Raw genomic sequence first — 18,915 nt, 5'->3', positions numbered from 1 at the left:
TTTGCCGAAGGGATTCTTCAAACACGGCTCGTGCCCGCGGCCGTCTCTGGAGCGGCGAGAACGGCACACAAGCACACAGACGGCAGCTGAGCCTGGCCTGGAAGAGCGTCATTGACCTCGAGAAAAAGCCCGCTCCCCCTCTTATTTTCTTACAGAGCCAGCACCTGTTTTCTTTGGGGATAACACAAAAGGGCGCTCGTAAAAAAAACTGAGAACTGAGACAAAGTGATGGTAAAGGAAAAGATTGAAGCTCTTAGTAAGCCTCCCTTAGACCAAGCAGGAAGAAAATTGCTCAAATAATGTGGAAGCCCACGGGGTTTGCTAGCCGCCGCCCGAGGAATAACGCTGCCATGGCGTCCTCGAGCAGTCGGAGACTCTGCTTTGGAGGAAACCACGTTCACTTGCATTACGAACTCACTTCAGGAATCTCTAGCCGACTTGCTGACAGCTCCAGTGGAGCAGCGGTAGGTTTTGGTCTAAGCCTTGGCGTATATTCGCTCAGTGATCGGAGGCCGTACTAGTTGACTGCAGGCGCTTCTTGCCTGGGAACCATACGCGGCAATTACTCGTGGCGAGCGCTCACAATCCCGTGCGTGTCGATCGCATCACTGGGAATGCTTACTGCAATTCCGGTTCCGTGCCAGCGCTCCCGCGGTGCCAGTCGAGAATACGGCTTGACAAGCGTTAGCAGTACGTGAGATCTGTTCGAGTTCAATGCGTCTGCTAACCTTCCCGCCGCTCCCCCACTTATTCTCAACCCACAGGCGAAGGTCAGAGTGTTGCTGGCCGTCGGCCAATCTATGCGTTCGTCTCCGACGGTGGTCCCCGCCATACTGTTTGCATACATTTGAATACGACGTAGCTAGCGCCAAACGGTGCCTCTATGACGACCTGACGCCGGTGCACTGTTACAACCAGTAGAGGTATAAGGAACATTACGTTCGCTTAGTCCATCGCAAATCGCCAGCACTTATGCCATTTCCGGCTGTGCTGCCTGTGCCTGCGCCATTAATGGCAGGATGTTCGCTGGCAGTGCAGACTTTTCTGAGCGGCCAGCCGAAACTCAATGTTGTAATTAACGGCAAGGTGACCCCCCCTGTTGCCAATGCCTGCTCTTCATTCGCTAACATCACTGTAACTATATACTAGACGGCAGTTAGTACTCCTTGGGTGGGAGGCAAAAGAGGAACAGATGTAACGTAATCTTAGCTATGAATTCAGCCTTGTTATACCAACTCTGTCCAACCAACCAGTCTGCTACGAGCATCATGTTTCGGTTGACAAGGATAGTTCACATGATCATATTGTATCTTGCCTAGTGCATTCGTCCAGTCAACCGACTGAAAATACCGAACATGTTTAAGCTGCAACTCTGGAATAGCAATAATAAAATGTATCTCTGCATTGCGGTGTATAGTGTATAGTTATGGAAAGCTCACTACTTTTTCATCTGGGCTCAGCCACGGTGCTGGAACTAGTCCCACCTACGAAATTTTTAGCACATTAACAAGACGTGGCACCTTGCTGCATAATACCGGAAATGAACGGGTGTGAAAAACTTCCGTGTGATCTCACATTTCGGACCAGAAACAGTGTTCCTAAAAGGCACGCACTCGCCTCCGAGCGACGAGAAGCGCGTTACAAATAAAGGAAGCGCCGCGAGAACTCATCTGCTGACGTTGAATGGCGTTGCCGGTGTTGCCGGTGAGTGGTTTTGTTGCTTCTCTTCCGTCCAACTCACCTAAACGACTGCCGCCGAGAGCGTGACCAAGCAGGCATAGAAGGTTAAGAGGTGGTTGGCAGCGTTGAATAAAAGAGCGCGTGAGGCCAGCGGGCAGCGTACGGTCAGACAAGGCGACAACCCGGAATCGCCGCGGCTGACCGCTGCAGTCACGGACAGCGCGTCCCGTAACAGGCGCACACGAGGCAGTGCCGCCTTGAGGCGTGATACTACATGCAGTTTTACACTGCTCATCTCTCACTCTCTCTCTCTCTCTCTCTCTCTCTCTCTCTCTCGAGGTGAAAAGAGGAGGAGGAGTGATGTGGAAAACAGTAATGATATCCTGCCACCTTTTTTTTTTTTTTTCTTCTTCCTACTCTGCTTCGGGACTGGAATGAGCAATGCACCTTCTGAGTGTAGGTTATCTGCACTACAGTGAAGAACAGTGTAAATGGGAACAACAACGAATTAGAACCCGTTTACAAAAACAAGCTATTGGGCTTCTTGGAGCTTGTTCTTAAGACGAAATAAAAGAGCGCAGGACAACTGCACATTACACCATCGCCTCGACCGTTGTGATGTGCTTTTAGTCAGCGCTGTTGAATGTTCACCATCGTCATCAGCCGGACAATACCCACTTCAGGGCGAAGACATCTCCCATATTTCTCCAACAAATCCGGTCCTGTGCTAGCTGAATTCACTTTACCCCTGCGAACTTCTTAATGCCCTGCTACACTTCCCTTCCCCTGGTATCCAATTTGTTACCTTTAGGATCACCGGTTACCCAGTCTTCGCATACATGTCCTGACCAGGCCCATTTCTTATTGTTAATTTTACTAAAATTTAATGTCATATATTAGCAAACTTCCCCGCCGGTGTGGCTCACTATAGTTAGGGCGCTGGATTTCTCTCTCCAAGGATGCGGGATCGAATCCCTGTTGTGGCAGCCGCTTTTTGACGGAGGCGAAAAACAAGGGGCCCGTGTGCTGTTAGAGTGCACGTTAAAGAACCCCAAGTGGTCAAAATTTCCTGAGCCCTCCACTACGAGGTCTTTTTATAGCCTGAGTAGCTTTGGGACGTTAAACCCAATTAACCAAACCAAACCAAACTGTGTGCTATTTTGGTTTTTACTTTCAAAGAGGCGCCGGTTGTCTTTACCAGATTTAGCCGACCCTACGTTAAACACTGCTTTCTTTTCCATAGTACAAGAGTACATCTTCCTTACGTGTACGAAAACTGATAGGTAATGTGACGATGAAACTCAATATTATGTGTGTCCTTCAATGAAAGAATCAGCTGCCAGTAGCGCGTAATCCTGTTTGTTTCTCTTGTGTCCGTCCTGTGTGGCGCTAACATTTTTCATACCATGCTTGTTCTGTCGTTCCATCCTTATATAGCCCACTTTATTTTACTTCATCCGGTTATTTTACTTTTTCTCTAACCAGTTTACATCATATCCCATCATCATTCGCAGTGCTTCGCTCTATACAGAGTACGAGACGTCACCTCTTGCTTCGAGTTGAGAACGCTGTCGAAAAAAACGAAGCAACTTCCCTTTTTCGTCTCTACGTTTACACCTTGAGTATTTTGTTATTCTGCTACCTGTATTTCAAAGAGCGACCGTTTCGTGAGGAACTCGTCAGTCTCGCTCGACAGTTTCGTTTCAGTAGTGTCCCCCTTCTCCTTTTCCTCTCTTTCTTTAAATTATTTTTCAAACTCCGCTTGCACTGCATCGCACGCCGTGATTTACAGCCGCTAAAGGTGACGGTTCTGGATCCCGCTTTATACAACTTTTTTTCCGCCCACGTTTTGACTCTTCCATTCACTGCATGGCCAGTCGCAGCCTTCGTGTACGGCCTGCCGTCGCTGTACAACAGCGTCGTCCGACGGCCGCCGGTGCAGGTCGCGTCGAGGCATGCCTCTCGCGCTAACGCAAGAACGCACCCGCTGCGCTTTCTATTAACCGCGCCGTTCTTCTTGGCGGCTAAACGAGGAGGACCCGGGCCACTGCCTCGTCTCTGCGTCGTCTTTTTTCTTTTTTTCCCGTTGCTTCTTCGTCTTTTCCGTGCATTGTTGTGGCGACGGGTTCTCTTCCATCTCTCCTTTTTTTATGTCCCCCTCACCATCTTTCTTTTCTTTTTCTCTTTTTCCCGACCGTAGCAGCGGTTGCGTGGGCGCACGCGCGTGTGACGCACGACCCGACGACTTGCGCCGGCGGGACCTCCGGGGCACGCTCCGGGGACACCGTTCAGTCTGCCGACTGGGTTGGTTAGGCGATCCTGTTTTGCTGAGTGGGCTTGGACGTTGTTCTGTTTTATTTTTCTTCCCCCCCCCCCCCCCCCCCTTTCCCCGCCCCCCGTTAATGTACCGTCTTGAACAGAGCTCTTCAGGCCAAAGGCTTTTCGTCCGAATCGTCTAATGGCGCTGATACGTATCGCCGTTGAAAACCGCAAAGGGCCTTGAAATGCTGTAAGAATATTTTAGTTTATCCGTGCAGAAACATTCCGCGTGAAGTGTGCATTGTATGCTGTGTAGTGCAGAATTCAAGAGACGGGTTCGAACCCGACCGCCGGCGGCTGTGTTTCGATGGAGGCAAAAGGGAAACGCGTCCGTGTGCTGCGAGATGCCAGTGCACGTTAAAGATCCCCAGGCGATCGAGCCCTTCACTACGGCGCCCCCTTTCTCTCTTTCCGCTTTCACTCCCAGCTTCCCTCCTTCCCTTACGGTGCGGTTCAGGTGTCGAAGGAAAAGGTGTGACAGATACGGCACCTTTCCTTCCCTGTTAACCAGTTATTATTATTATTATTATTATTATTATTATTATTATTATTATTATTATTATTATTATTATTATTATTATTATTATTATTATTATTATTATTATTATTATTATTATTATTATTATTATTCAGCCAGAAACTATCGGATATAAGTAAATGCTGTGGGCTGCATACTCCTGACGGGGTGTTTACCTGACCTGAAGCGCAGCTTATTATAGTACATGTTGGCCGCAGGCGACTTAATTTCCTTAAGCTCAACACGACAAAATTCTTTTTTTTTTTTTTTTTTGTCAAGTTCGATTTGGGAAATGACGATTTTTGGAATCAAATCCAGAAGTGCACACTTCTGCGCCGAATGCCATCAATAGTTTTCGGCACTATTTCTTAGGTAAGAATTGGAAACAAATGAAACGCCTTTGTGTGGCGATAAGTTTTTCGTTACAATGTACTCTCTCTCTCTCTCTCTCTATATATATATATATATATATATATATATATATCCCGATCTTGCTTCAAATGTAAATGCTTGTAAAGGAGATTGCGATTTGGCTGGTTTAGTTCCTGTCTCCGTAAAAAAAGGATCAGTACTCAGTGAGTTACATCTGATCCTCTCGAATTTCGAGCGAGCTTGAGTGTGTTTGCGGAGGTGCAGCTGTCGTAGAGAGGGACGAACTGTTTCCTTGCCGAATCTAATAAGGGAATTTGATCCGAAGCAAAAACCTGCGCGTAAGTTTAGTTCCGATGTAAGGTCGCTCTGTTCCCGCTCTCACTCGACTATTCAATCGACCGTAAGTTGCAAGTTGCTCATGCGTTCGTCTTCCTTTCGTGTCGTCTGTTTTATCTTTTTGTTTTAAATAATGCATTAACTAGCCCCCCCCCCCCCCCCCCCCCCCCCCCCCCGGAGCTTATTATTCTGTTCCCGTTCAAGTTACGCCTGCCTCGTACCAGCCTGAGCCACCCTATCTCAGCAGACCTCTGAACCACACGTAAGCCACCACCAATTACGTCTTCCAACGAGTCACCTAGTCTGCACAGTACACAGGAAGCTTAAATCTATCCACACCTCCTCAATTACGGCCCGATTATAGATTGCGGATGCCCTCTTTGTGTGTTTTAGGAATGCATTCACCACTTCCTTCTCCATCGCACAGATAATAATGCAAATCGAATATCTTCTCAGAAGTCCATTTAATACGCACATGTTATTGCCCCAATATGCAAAACAGCGACTTCGCCTCAATAGCGGAAAATGTACGTACACTCAAAGGGAGGAGTTAAAGTCGACACCAATATTGTTTTGATTACCCTAAGCACTGAATATAGGTCTGTGCTTTGAGATGAGGATACTGTACGACCTAATAGATATGAACTAGCGCAGAACTGGAGACGTCTTGGAGACAGAGAACCCATTCAATAGTGTCTGCTGTTCAGAGCGCCCCGTTGAACCAAGTCAGCGAAGCCCGACGCCTGACACAGTCCATCAGAGATACCGGGCTCGCTCGATCTCATGAGGTGCGAGATATCTTGCGCTGCGTGAAAAGACGGGATCGGTACGGGGCGTGCCGAACGCAAGGTCACGTGGTCGCGACCCGCACAGTTCCGAGCGGTCGTCCCCTTCTCTCACTCTCCCCCATGCCTGCGGCTAAGGCTAAGCCTTGGAATGGTGTATAGTTTCGTTTTGTATTTTGTTTCGCAATGCTTTCTTTCGTCCTTTCCCTCTCGCCGCGGGCGGCGTGGGTGCAGGAGCGTGTGACGCGCGACCCGACCGCTTGCACCGGCGGGACATCTCTGCAGTCGCGGCATCCCGCCGCGCCATGTCAGGCGCCACGCCTCGAGGGGCTTCCCATCGTCGTCGTCGCCGGCATGACGACCCCTCCCGCTCCTTCCACCCTGCCTTTTAGCGCCTCTCTTACTGACGCCTTCCCTCGTTCGCAGCGTAACCCTTTGTCCTTTCTCCAAAAATGTGAATTTTAGGCAACGTCTCGCGTACAGCAAGGAGAGAAGAAAGGAATTAGGGGTCCTTTAGCGTACGCTTAAAACTTTCTATTTGCGGTTAGCATTTTTGTTATGCTCATAGCCCAACATTGGCGTGGTATCACGCAAGCTCTTTCTCCAAAAATGTGAATTTTAGGCAACGTCTCGCGTACTGCAAGGAGAGAAGAAAGGAATTAGGGGTCCTTTAGCGTACGCTTAAAACTTTTTATTTGCGGTTAGCATTTTTGTTATGCTCATAGCCCAACATTGGCGTGGTATCACGCAAGCTTTCCTCGTGTCTTGTTTAATCGCGCCTGCAAGGCGCCAAGAAAAACGCGGTAAAATATATTAACGCGCGTTTATTTACCACTTGCTATCAAACGCGTGCCACCGAGCTCGGTACCGACTATCGACGCCTCGGCCCACTGAGCGGAGGCACGATCGACGCTCGGGAGGCTTGATTCCGCGCTCTTAAGCCAGACTTGCTGTAGGGCTTACAGGATAAATGTTTGTAGCGTTAGATCAGCTGGTTGGCCTTTACTGCTACTTTCTACCAAATTATTCCAAATAACTCAATTAATTGCTGTGGCAGAGCAAAAGTGTAGGAGCATCTTGTTTTCTCGGGTTGAGCAGCCCTCTTCACTTTTATCCATGAGCATTTCACCCCTTGAGTGGGTGAGCATTCTTGATGACTTGGAACATCTGAAGAAATTCTAATATAACCCTGTACTCTAGTGTGGCGCCGATACATCGTAAATAGTAATTTGTATTTGCGTGATATTGCCTACGCAGACGATAATGAAGAAAACGCTCTGCTTCTCTCCCAATAAACAAACACCGATACAGGCAAAGAACTGTGGGACAGCTCGACTAGCTTCATTATGATTATGTCTCCAAACAAGATACGCGGAGGCCCTGAATTGAAAGCAAGCTGGCGCAGAACAATACGAATAGGTACAGTCTTTTTCAAAAATATACAGAGCAAGTGCTTCATTTCTAACCTCTTTAACGGTGCTCATCGCGCATCTGCAGCGTTAACAATTTCGCAGGTGACCAGAAATCTCGACTTCACCTCTCTTGGCCCGAGGTATTCAGGAGTCCTTTCAGGAGCCCAGTTGCAGGGCTCAAAAGGAAACCCATTGGGCTGCATATTTTGTTGCGAAAGCAACACTACGATAGCCAAAGTGAGACCTCTGGTGGCCGCAGCTACGTCGTGAAGAGGCGTAGCTACATGAAGGAGAGGAAGAAGAGGAAGAAGAAAAATAAGAAGAAGAACGCTCGGTCACCCGCAGCTAATGTTTTCGCTCCACATTCGGTTCTGCAGCGTTGAGCCCTTCTCATTTTTGGTGAAGACTGTACATACCAGTTCGAACTGCACTCCAGAACCGAGAGGGCGTATCTTACTGGTCCACGCCATGTTTTTCTCTCTAGTCCGGGGTCAATGAGACAGGTATCGAGGAACGCCTATACTTGAGCATTAGTTCCCAGTGAGCTGCTGCTCGACGAGGCGTCACGCATAACGCTTTTATACAGCAGTCGACATGTTCCCACGGCCAAACGGGCATTGAGTGTCAGAACACACCCTTCTACATTTATGTTCTACCCCAAATAAAGCCCACACACAAAAAAAAAAGGGGGGGGGGGATGTTCTGCTTCTCTCCCTACTCTTCCTTTACTAATTTGATTTCTATCTATAGACACCAGTCGTTTGCATTTCCAGTGGCATATGTAACCTGCCGCTCGCAAAAAAAGTATGAACATATCATTCTTTCTGAAGTCAAATGAACGCCTATCATTACTGAAGGAATTCGGATAGGGGCAACTCGATGAATATCAGAGACACAGAACAAATGCGCTTCATCGAATTTCGACATATTCTCGCAAATATTTGGACAACTGCTCCCTAGAGCAGGACCGTACATTAAGTGCATGTACCACCTGAGCAGCGACTTGCTGACTCGTTGAAAAGAAAGAAAGGAAGAAGGAAAAAGGAAGGAAAAACAGACCTCCTGCTGTGTCCGAGATGTTTGCGCAGGAGAAAGGGAAAGTACGTGCTCAATAATTCACGTCGTCAACGAGTGCCTGCGTAGATCGTAGCGCACGGACTCGTACTTTCACGTCCCACACACGCGTGTTGCTCCGATAGCCTGGCAAACGCAGCGTCGCCGGCGTAGGGGGTCGAGAAGACGAAGTGCGCGCGGCTGCCCAGGAGCCGCGGAGAGCGTCTATGCTATGGAGCAAGCGAAGGAGGTATCTCTCTCCTTCCCCGGAGGCGGATAGGGGGAAGCAGATAGAATGGGTGACAAACGAGGCTCACCCGTCGACTTCCAGCTGCACCCCGTTCGAGACGCTCCGGTTGGCGAGGTCGTACTGGCAATGAACAGACAGCCCCAGGTCCTGGTTGGTCACGATCATGTCGTGGTGCTGAATCACGATGTCGGTCGAGAACTGGCCCAGGTTCTGCGCGCCAGAACAAATCGGGAATTTATCGCTGCTGACGCGGACACAGAGGGATAGACAACGTGGAAAGCAAATAAACAAAAAACAGGCCCAGTGAGCGCGGTGAGTAATTTGGGTTGGACAGAGAGGGTGTTGGACAGACCCGCATGTGTCGCAGTCCTGATTGTTCTAAGTTATGCTCTCAGTGGGTGAGTTTGGGACCAGTAACCTCTAAAGCAGTGGCACAGCCACTGCACTGGCCTGAGCTACGTCACTGTAAAAGAAGCAAAAAATAAAATAAGCAATAAATAAAACGCAGTGACTAGTAGCTTCTGAAGCCCAGGCCTTAGCAAGGTTCAGAGAACTGATTAGACAAATTGGCGACCTTTTGGAATTACGTGCGCCAGCATAACAACCGGACTAGGCTGAAAGAACTCGATTCCTTCCAGAGAAGGTTCTAAATCTCTCTAAAACAGACCCGCACCAGTGACCTTGCCAGTGTGCCAAGTTGTTGATATCAAAGGATCTTGCGAGGAAGGTACCAGCAAATGTGTGTGAATGCAAGAGCTCCAAATCGATTGAGGTCAGCGCGAATCCTTCTGTTCCTCGTGTTTCAAAAAAGAAAGAACACAAAGAAAACAAGAAAACAGAAAAGTTTAATGTGAAGAAGCCAAGGTTAGACCCGACCGAATGATTTCTAGTATACACATGCGCAATAGCAACTGCTACCCCAAACCGGCGTGGTTTTATCGGGTATATTAATATGCAAAAATTATCCCCCTCTATACAAGATCCGTGACGCTCGTGCCACCTGCTAATTGGCATGTGGCACATGCAAGTTCTTTTTGTAGAGGATAGATTGGTGTGAGAGACGAAATACTTGGGTATAACGAAACATTCGAATAAACGAAAGATTAGGATATAACGAAAAGCTTGCATTAGTCAGACTTATCACCCCTTAATTCAACAAACGAAAGAGGACAGGTTAGGGCATAAAGGCAAATCAGTACGCTTCATAATCCCAGCTTTCATTGTCTCCACAGTCTGGCATGGCATGTAAGGTACGGATGGTATGACTGGCGTGGTGTGTGGTGTGGTGTGTGGTGTGTGGTGTGTGGTGTGTGGTGTGTGGTGTGTGGTGTGTGGTGTGTGGTGTGGTGTGGTGTGGTGTGGTGTGTGGTGTGTGGTGTGGTGTGATGTGGTGTGGTGTGGTGTGGTGTGGTGTGGTGTGGTGTGGTGTGGTGTGGTATGGTATAGAGCAGGGGAGGTAAAGCTACAGATCGCGACTCTCTGGCACGCGTACCCTTTTCCGCCCCTTCTCAGTTGTTCTCGCTATAAATACAGCTCCCTTTAGGTTCTAGAAGAGACGTGCATGGATGCAGGTAATCATGGCTGTGTAACACCACTTACTGCTGTGAGGCACTACTTCACAACATTGAGATCGGTGCTAAAAACAGCTTACAACCATCACAACGAACATCTAACTGATCAGCTTCGGATTGAAATCATGCCATTCGCGCCAGACCTCAATATGCATGCTCCACGAGTACGGTAGCACAATGCAGATTAGCAATGAGTAATCGCTGCATAAAGAATCAACTTTGTTAAACGAAACAAAAAATTGCCAAGCCCCCATATTACTGTTTCTCTTGAATCAAAAGTTGATTCTCTTATGGATTTTGAATATGCGATCGAGCCGTCATCCTTGGATATACAGCAGTCGAGCTCCCTAAGCTATCGCGTCCACCGTGGCCAGTATGCAAGCCATATCCGCGGGATCAGCTGTCAAGAGCCGTAAGCAGTGAGCTACTACGGCGGGGCGAACCCAGTCTCAGTTATCGCGCTTTGTTCTCACACCATGAAAACACTGCTAACGAATACCTCGTCGCTTGGATCGTAATGATCATTTGAAGGTTTTCTTTACTTTTTTGTTTTGTTTACTTCCCATCCCTAGTGAAAAAATCCCTGTGAGTCACAATAACCTCATACAAGTTCTCATACTAAAGTCGTACCAATCTCATATCACATCATACAACTCTCATTCAACATATGAGAAATATATGAGATTGTATGACATTTGTATGAGTTTAGTATGAGAAATCTGTATGAGGTTATTGTGACTCATACGGCTTTTTTTCACTATGGATATGTTGTTGGAGCAGCTCTCAAAGAAAATAGATTCGGTTCTGGAAAGTGCCCTGGATCGTGATGATGCTAGTATAAATAAACGCACACAGAAAAAAAGAAAATGCCACACAGCTAGCAGTTATACGTCCACGCTTTCGCTGCCAATTACGCTTTTCACAGCTTCGCAGAGCACGGACCACCAGGGAGCTTCCTTTCCGGACCATTCTCTTTCGCCCGCCGCCGACACCTTGCTAGGTTTCTCGCGTACTACCGCACGCGGAGTGCCACCTTCCGGCAGAGCTGCCAGGAAGGAGAAGAAAAGGAGGGGAGCTCACGAAACCGGAGTCAGCCGAGGGTGCAGCGCAAAGCGAAACCCTTGCTGGTCCACCATGCATCACGCGGGGCCTTTTTCCCAAACACACACAATAGGCCTCGCGTATACGCTGCTTCTCGGGAGGTATAAGAGGAGAAAGAAGCCCGCATTCAGACTCGCTCCCATGACCGTGACATTCAAATTTTGAGCGCGCCTTGGAAACACCGCCGTGGCCGCCGCATCGCGTGTGCTTCGCGTGAGTGCAGTTCTCTCTGTTCTTCCGTCGTCGCCGGGCCCCGGAAGCGCTTTTGCCGGACGCCGTCTTCTGCTGCTCCCAAGCGCCAATCACAATTGGTATCGAATTCTACGCAGCGGCTATAATTATATATGCGCAGTTTTGAAAAAGAAAAGGTTAATTAATTGGTGCATATTCACGAGAGAGAAGCAACCTGAAAGGAGCGAGCACTTAAGTCCAGATTTTTGTTTTAGACATCGCATCAAATTGGGTGGGAATTGCGGAATACAGCAGGATGCTGCTATGAACATGCAGTAGAGATATAACGCTTTATTCGGCCAAAATTACAAGCACACATTGTTGGAAATGGCCTCACCTGGCGACGCGTAGTAAAATCTTTTTAAAATATCTCCTCCGCTCGCGTCGAGCAGTTAAGAGCGCGATAAAAAAAAAAAAAAAAAAAAAAAAAAAAAAAAAAAAAAAAAAAAAAACTAATGGGCCCGTTTTCACAATAATTATGACGCGACTGCAGACTGTGAAAACTGCTATGAACATGTCGATGAAAATGATTCAATCTTCGGATGCAGAGCAAAAACTTGTTTTTAATGCCTCTCCTACGCTCGCAGCGAGTAGCTGAGGAAACTAAGGAAGCAGAGGAAACTGATGGATTCCTTTCGTTTACAGCAAATTGCACAAAGTCCCCAGAGTAGGAGGATGCAAAGATTCACAGGTTTCTATGAAGTAGTCAATGAAATGTGAGGAAATTGTGATCATTTACAAAGTCTCGAGGAAATACTTTGGCTTCTCAGGAATTGTATTGCAAAGAACGGTCCCCGGATGATGCCGGAAAGTAACCAATACTTTAAGTCCTGCAAAAATTATGAAGAGAAAAGCTAAGATAGTTTGATGTAATAACATGGCTGCGCTGCTGCTGCAATACCCTACTGAAAAACCAAAAGTTCTACGGGAAAATGACCTCACAACATCTCACCAAGTTGCATAGACTCTTATACTGTGGACATCATTATCATAAAATATTTCGCATAATTTATAATAACGTACGAGAAACTATGAGATCTTATGCAATTATATGCGACCTGTATGTGATTGCTTATGCGAATTCAGTGAGATCGTGGGAGAAAATGTGAGGTTATTGCCTCATATAATTTTTTCAGTAGGGTATAGGAGTAAATGTAGGTCACTGGAGGGCTGATTTGTTTTCTAACGAATCCAATTCGGAAGACTGCTACCACGAAGACTACGATAACGATGATGGCAACTTCGAAGTGAGCTGACGAACCAATGATCATGATTCTACGAAAAAAACAAACAAACAAAAAAAAAAACCTCCCCTCTTACAATCCTCCCGTGCATTCAGCGCTAGTACAAAATCCATGGTCATTTTGCACAGCCTCACAGGGAAAGGCATCTTGTAGGCAAGCGAACGGACTGGAAAAACTCTACATGGCTGCTGTACCTGCCCATATCTTTCCTGAGCATTAACGTGTGACGCTACTGTTGGGCGCCAATAATGAACGCCGATTAAGCTCAATGGCAATATTTTTGCAACCTCTAAATTTGAGAGAACTACAGATTCTCGAGAGGTTCGGTGGGACCATGGAGATAATCATGGACGGCTTTTGCTCCCTGCTGCAAAACTTGGCGTATAGAATAATTTCTGCGTTCACACCGGCTATTTCCGACGACCATGGGAAATAAGTTAGATTTAAATTCGAAATTTTATCGGTGTTTTTGGGTACTCAATAAAATGCGACGCTTTGTGGCAGCCGAGCAAACTGGTAGCGTTTGTACAGATTTCATAGAATTGCATACTGTTTATAGCATGTAATGCTGGACATTGACTGCAATGACTGCTGACAGAGTGCTTGCAGCCGGAGGTAACGAGTTTCACTCTACAAGTTTATATTCAAAAGCAATATTATTTTGCAATGCATAACGTACATGTGCGAGAGGGGGTTCAATAGTAAAAACCACATTAAAAAACAAAGCAATAATGTTTCGTCTTCTTGCGAAATGGTTATGCGAAAAAAACAAAAATATGGCGCTTCGTCCTGTCACCTACTTATGTGTCTTGTCTGTTTTTGCGCCTTACAACTATTTAATTATGCGATTGTTTCCGCTCGCAAAATTGTGTTTGTTAAATTTCTTGAAATGACCTTGTGGAGCAAGTTTTTGCCTGCAGACGTGTTCTTTTTTTTGTATCTGAATAACTTGCGAACACTAAACTGATTGGTTGACTGGTCTCTTGATTGACTAACTGGTTGATTGATTGATCTATTGATCCACCGATAGTGTAACAATAACTAGTTTTTCTAATCACAGAACCGCCAATTGATTGATTGCCTATTTTGTCACTGATATAACGAGTTATTGTTACAGCGGTGGTGACAACGCCACATCACGTATTTAAGTAGCCATGGCTCTTGGGCGCAAGCCCGTAGTTTGAGCGAGTTTGCCATGACGGTCGTTCAGGGTGCATCCAATACCGCTCCGTTCTGTCGTACGAATCTTGTTAGTAATCCATGAACTTCAAGATACAGCAAGTAGAATCAAGTGGAATCTTGAGAAAGTGCAATATAAGGCAAGGCAAAGCACGGAGGAGTCAACCCATCCCCAATCAGGAAGCTTTCATTGCCTCACTGTAAATGAGCGCCAATACAACAGTCATTTGTTTTCACATGCCTTTCTGAACATTTTTTAGCGGAAAATTTCCGATACCATGAGACTATCTTGGTCAAGCTCCGGTGAACGTTTGGAAGAACAAAGCGACAAATATCTGTTTCCTTCACTGAGAACAACCCATCCCCAATCGGGAAGCTTTCATTGCCCCACTGTAAATGAGCGTCAATACAGCAGTCATTTGTTTCGCATGCCTTTCTGAACATTCTTCTGCGGAAAATTTCCGATACCATGAGACTATCTTGGCCACGCGCTGGTGAACGTTCGGAAGAACAAAGCGACAAATATCTGTTTCCTTCACTGAGAACAACCCATTCCCAATCAGGAAGCTTTCATTGCCCCACTGTAAATGAGTGCCAATACAACAGTCATTTGTTTCGCATGCCTTTTTGAACATTCTTCCGCGGAAAATTTCCGACACCATGAAACTATCTAGGTCAAGCGCTGGTGAACGTTCGGAAGAACAAAGCGACAAATATCTGTTTCCTTCACTGAGAAAACTATCACGAGTCAGACCGTTGAAAAGTAGTGCGCCTCTATCTTACAAGAACCGAGCGACATTAAGAATTATCGTTGTAAACCCTGATGAACAAAGAAATCCTTTGACTGTACAACAGTTATCGTATGCGCTGCTGTCACTGTATCTGCCTTCTTCAGAGTCTGTGACAGTGAATTGACAATTTTGAAGTAACTTCTCGTTCTTGGGCAGCATAGACTCCGTACAACATTATTAAATAAATAAAAAAGGAGGAGGATGAATGAATGCTAGCGACTATGCTTGCCAAAGAGGCGACTTCGTCCTTTCGAGAAGCTGCGGACAGAAGGACCCTGGGAGAAACCCGCGTGAAACCCTCCCGTCGTCGGTTCCGGCGCTCGCCTGTCGACAAGCCAAGCCCTCTCCCACGCTGTCAATCACTCCTTCAGCGGAAAGAACGGGTGAATGAAGGGAGGCCTTGTATGAACCGCGGGCTGTGAGAAGGGTCTGCCCTTTGCTTCCCAAAGGACGCTGTCAAAGCAACTCGCACGGACCCATGCGGTACGCAGGCAGACATGTAACTGACAAAAGATTCCACGCGAATTTAAAACCAAAAACACAACAATGCGAGTTACTTGAACGGATCACGAACAGTAACAAGAAAAGGCAGGACAGGACCCTTCCGCTCTCTTTCTTACGGGTTCTTGCTTCGAGAAATACCTGCCATTTCCTCTAAATTTCGGCAAACTAATACCAATCAGACCGACCACGTGAAGAGAGGCTATTTTTTATTATTCAAGATGATAAGGTGCTTCGGAGCACACTGACAAGAATGGTTAACTGAAATAAAAAGAAAAGAAATAAAAGAAACAGACACTGACATAATATTCATTATCTCCGAATCATATAACAAAGATTGATTTACCTTGAGCGCTACTGCCAGAAAATAGGACGACGCTTTATTGGCAGCTAGATTCAGGAAACTTTTCACCACCGTCAGCTGAACGGAAAAATCGAGGTCGAGACACGTTATCGGCTCTATAAGCGTTGGTCACTCTGTGAATGTATCAACTTTTGCTGAGAAGGCGAAACAGCCGCCAGTGTATAAAAGTATGTGACATATTTCTAGTCTCTAGATAAACTGGCTCTAAAATCCTTAAGCGACATAGGCTGAGGGAAGCCGTAGTGGAGGGCTCCGGAAATTTAGACTACCTGGGGTTCTTTAACGTGCACTGAAATCGAATGGCACAGAGGAGCCTTGCGTCTCACCTCCATTGAAAAGCGGCCGCCGCTATCGCGATCTCACCCGCGTCCTTGGGAACAGAAGTCGAGCCTCGTAACCACTGAGCCACCGCGGCGGGAAATTTAAAAATGGCGATGATCTAGGCCTTGTAGACCATATATAAAACTTCAGAGTCATCAACACCTTGAAGCTATTCGGGGAGCTTGCCCACTGTTCAGTACATCCATTTGGCTATTAAGCTCATAGCAAAAGCAAGCCACAGATTCAAGAAGTTAAATGAGCAATTATTACACTCCGGATTTGCTAAGTGGCATTTTCTAATGGTAAGAAAAGAGGAGCTGTAAGCGCTTTTTGTCTAGTGGTTCGAAGATAACAGAGAAATGAATTGCGGAGGCCTATCACGGTTAAACCTAGTTATCCGAGCGTGAGCTTTGTTAATCATGACCAGTACACTGTCATAGTGGCGTTTCTTCTCCATGCGAGATTTCTCGCTCTTCGTCGGTCTCTGCCTCGAGCCGATCACGTTACTGGTTCTCGGCGAGCTATATCGGCTCGATGATCAGACAGCATGACGCATGCGCAGAAGCGTTGCCACAGTCTGACAGGCACGCACCTCATCCATGGCGAGACTGAGCAACCATGGTGCCGACGAAGCAGATGTCAGATCCCCGCCTAGTCACGTGTTATCACAGCAGAGAGCCTCCGTGTCCATGATTAGGACGATCGCTCGATAGTCTCGGTTTGTGTTACGGACGAGGAAGACGAAACGAGCAGTGGCGTGGGTCGGAGCGCGAGCCCGCTACGGGTGCTCAAGGCCAAATGCGAAAGTGAAATACCTTAGAGTTTGCAGTGCGATAACTTAAGTACAACTACGATCTATACACATACCCCGCCGGGGTGGCGCAGTGGTTACGGCGCTCGACTACTGTTCCCAAGGACGCGGGATCGAATCCCGGCCTCGGCGACCCCTTTTCGATGGAGGCGAAAAGCAAGGCACCCGTGTGCAGTGCGATGTCAGTGCACGTTGAAGAACCCCAGGTGGTCGAAATTTCCGGAGTCCTCCACTACGGCGTCTCTCATTGCCTGAGTCGCGTCTCTCACAACCCAACCCATCTATACGCGCTTTCTCGCTTGTTCTCGCGGTTCGTGCTTTTCAGCTCCTACATTGACACTGTCCAGGTGTCGTTTAATGAATGAACCGGCCAGGTTAGAAACAGGTCCCGTATGAACCTCTACGAACTTACATAGGTCCTGCACATGATAACTTATGCCGCCTGTAGCCCCGGTAAGGCATATGAAAAGTATTAGCATAAATGGAAGTTTTCTCTTTCCAAAACAGACATACGGATTTCGCCCTTGCTCTGGTATAAAAACAATGTAAGCCTGTGTTCGCCTGTATCAGTATAAATGCCCAAACATTTTCCCTTTTAAAGCGCATATCAATATCAAACTGCCTTACAATCAGCACACACAACAGTTGTTCATCATGTCTATTTCTATCATATGTATCAGTAGAATTTAAGGTTCGCGTTAATATCATTATGCTAAATTATAAGTAGAATAATGACATGAGGTAAGTTTTCTCTTTCTTTGGCGAGCATGCTACAAACGTTTACTGAAACGGAAAAGTATCCCACTTGAAGCTTTTCCAGTTCTTCAAAGAGAAAAAGGACCAGCGGTCACACGAAGCAGATTTTACTGCTTCTTTAGATTTCGACCCCCTCGGAATCTTACTCGGGCTCGAGGTAGGTCGCAGAAAGGGGGAGGGCCCAGCATCTTCCCGAGATTTACGCGACTTCTTCAAATACGTTTGTCTGCTATAGGTATCGTCTTTGCCAAAAGTAACCATGGCTGCATGGATTGCTTCTCGCTTGTATTTTACAGCCAACGTGGATTCCCAGAGGATATTAACTTAAGAAGTCAGGACAGGAGCTCGCGTTTACTTCGCGTAGCTTTAAAGCTTCACCACTGGTACGAATTCTCTAACACCCGATCGAGAAGCCGAACACGCAGCCTGGTTACTTTTGGCAAAGACGGTACATGGGCATCGAGCATTCCGACACACAATATCTGCTGCTTGTGGGCGATGCCCCCGGACGTGGACCGAGACAGACATGGCGACACCAAGTTCACACAATGCCTCGCGTTTGACCACGGCTCGCGTGATTCGGCTCCATAAGCTCCCCTTGCAGCCTTCAGTCGGCGGACGCAAGAGGGCGATACGCATGCTCACGCGACGCCAAGATAAGTGTGACGAAACGGGCGTCGGCGTATATCTACCGTGTTATGACGAACTTAAGCACCCACCGATTCTATAAAACCACATAGCGCTATTTTGTTTGATCGCCGAACATATATGAAAAAAGAAAAAGGAAACGGGAGGGAGGTTCACAATAAAAGCACGAAATAAAACCTCAAAACGATTTATCTAGATTCTGAGAGGAGTCCTTCAAAGAAATAAATGAGAAGTCGTTTAAATTGTCCGATTCCTTCCTTGAGAACACACAGTTGGCTTGACCGTTTGCAGGGAGCGAGTGGGCGTTTTTGAAAGTAATAGACTATACGTTGGTTTCTGGGACGGAAAAAGCAGAAAAAATGAGAAACGAAATGGTTTCTGTAAAACTTCTGAGAGGATTCCTTCAAATCAATGTGCCGTCACTTAAATTGTCCGATTCCTTCCTTGAGGGTCCATAGTTATTCCACAACTGTTTGAAGGGGGCAAGTGGGCATTTCGAAGTGTAATAAATTGCAAATTTGTTTACGGAAAAAGGAGAGGCTACTTCTCGGTGGACACCTAAACCGCGCCGCAATAAAAGGAACAATGCCTCAACTACAAGCCTCCATGCCTACAACTACCGACAATGTTCCTGTCGCGTTACGAACATTTCCGACAGTTCTCTACAGTAGCC

The 18,915-nt window shown here is 46.9% G+C and overlaps 1 protein-coding gene across 1 annotated transcript in view; it reads right to left on the bottom strand.

Annotated features, from left to right (window-relative positions):
• Positions 1–18,915, bottom strand: part of LOC146182153 (uncharacterized) — a 97,540-nt gene that overhangs the window by 37,895 nt on the left and 40,730 nt on the right. The window contains exon 7 of the mRNA XM_084575904.1: positions 8,792–8,934. Coding sequence (XP_084432030.1) covers positions 8,792–8,934 — 143 coding nt within the window. The remainder of the gene's footprint in view (positions 1–8,791; positions 8,935–18,915) is intronic.

This window comes from Amblyomma maculatum, chromosome 8 (genome assembly GCF_055883805.1).
Source record: "Amblyomma maculatum isolate TAMU_Amacu chromosome 8, ASM5588380v1, whole genome shotgun sequence".
Classification (NCBI taxonomy): Eukaryota; Metazoa; Arthropoda; class Arachnida; order Ixodida; family Ixodidae; genus Amblyomma; species Amblyomma maculatum.
Note: the sequence above shows the minus strand (reverse complement) of the source record. Positions and strands in the feature narration are given on the sequence as shown.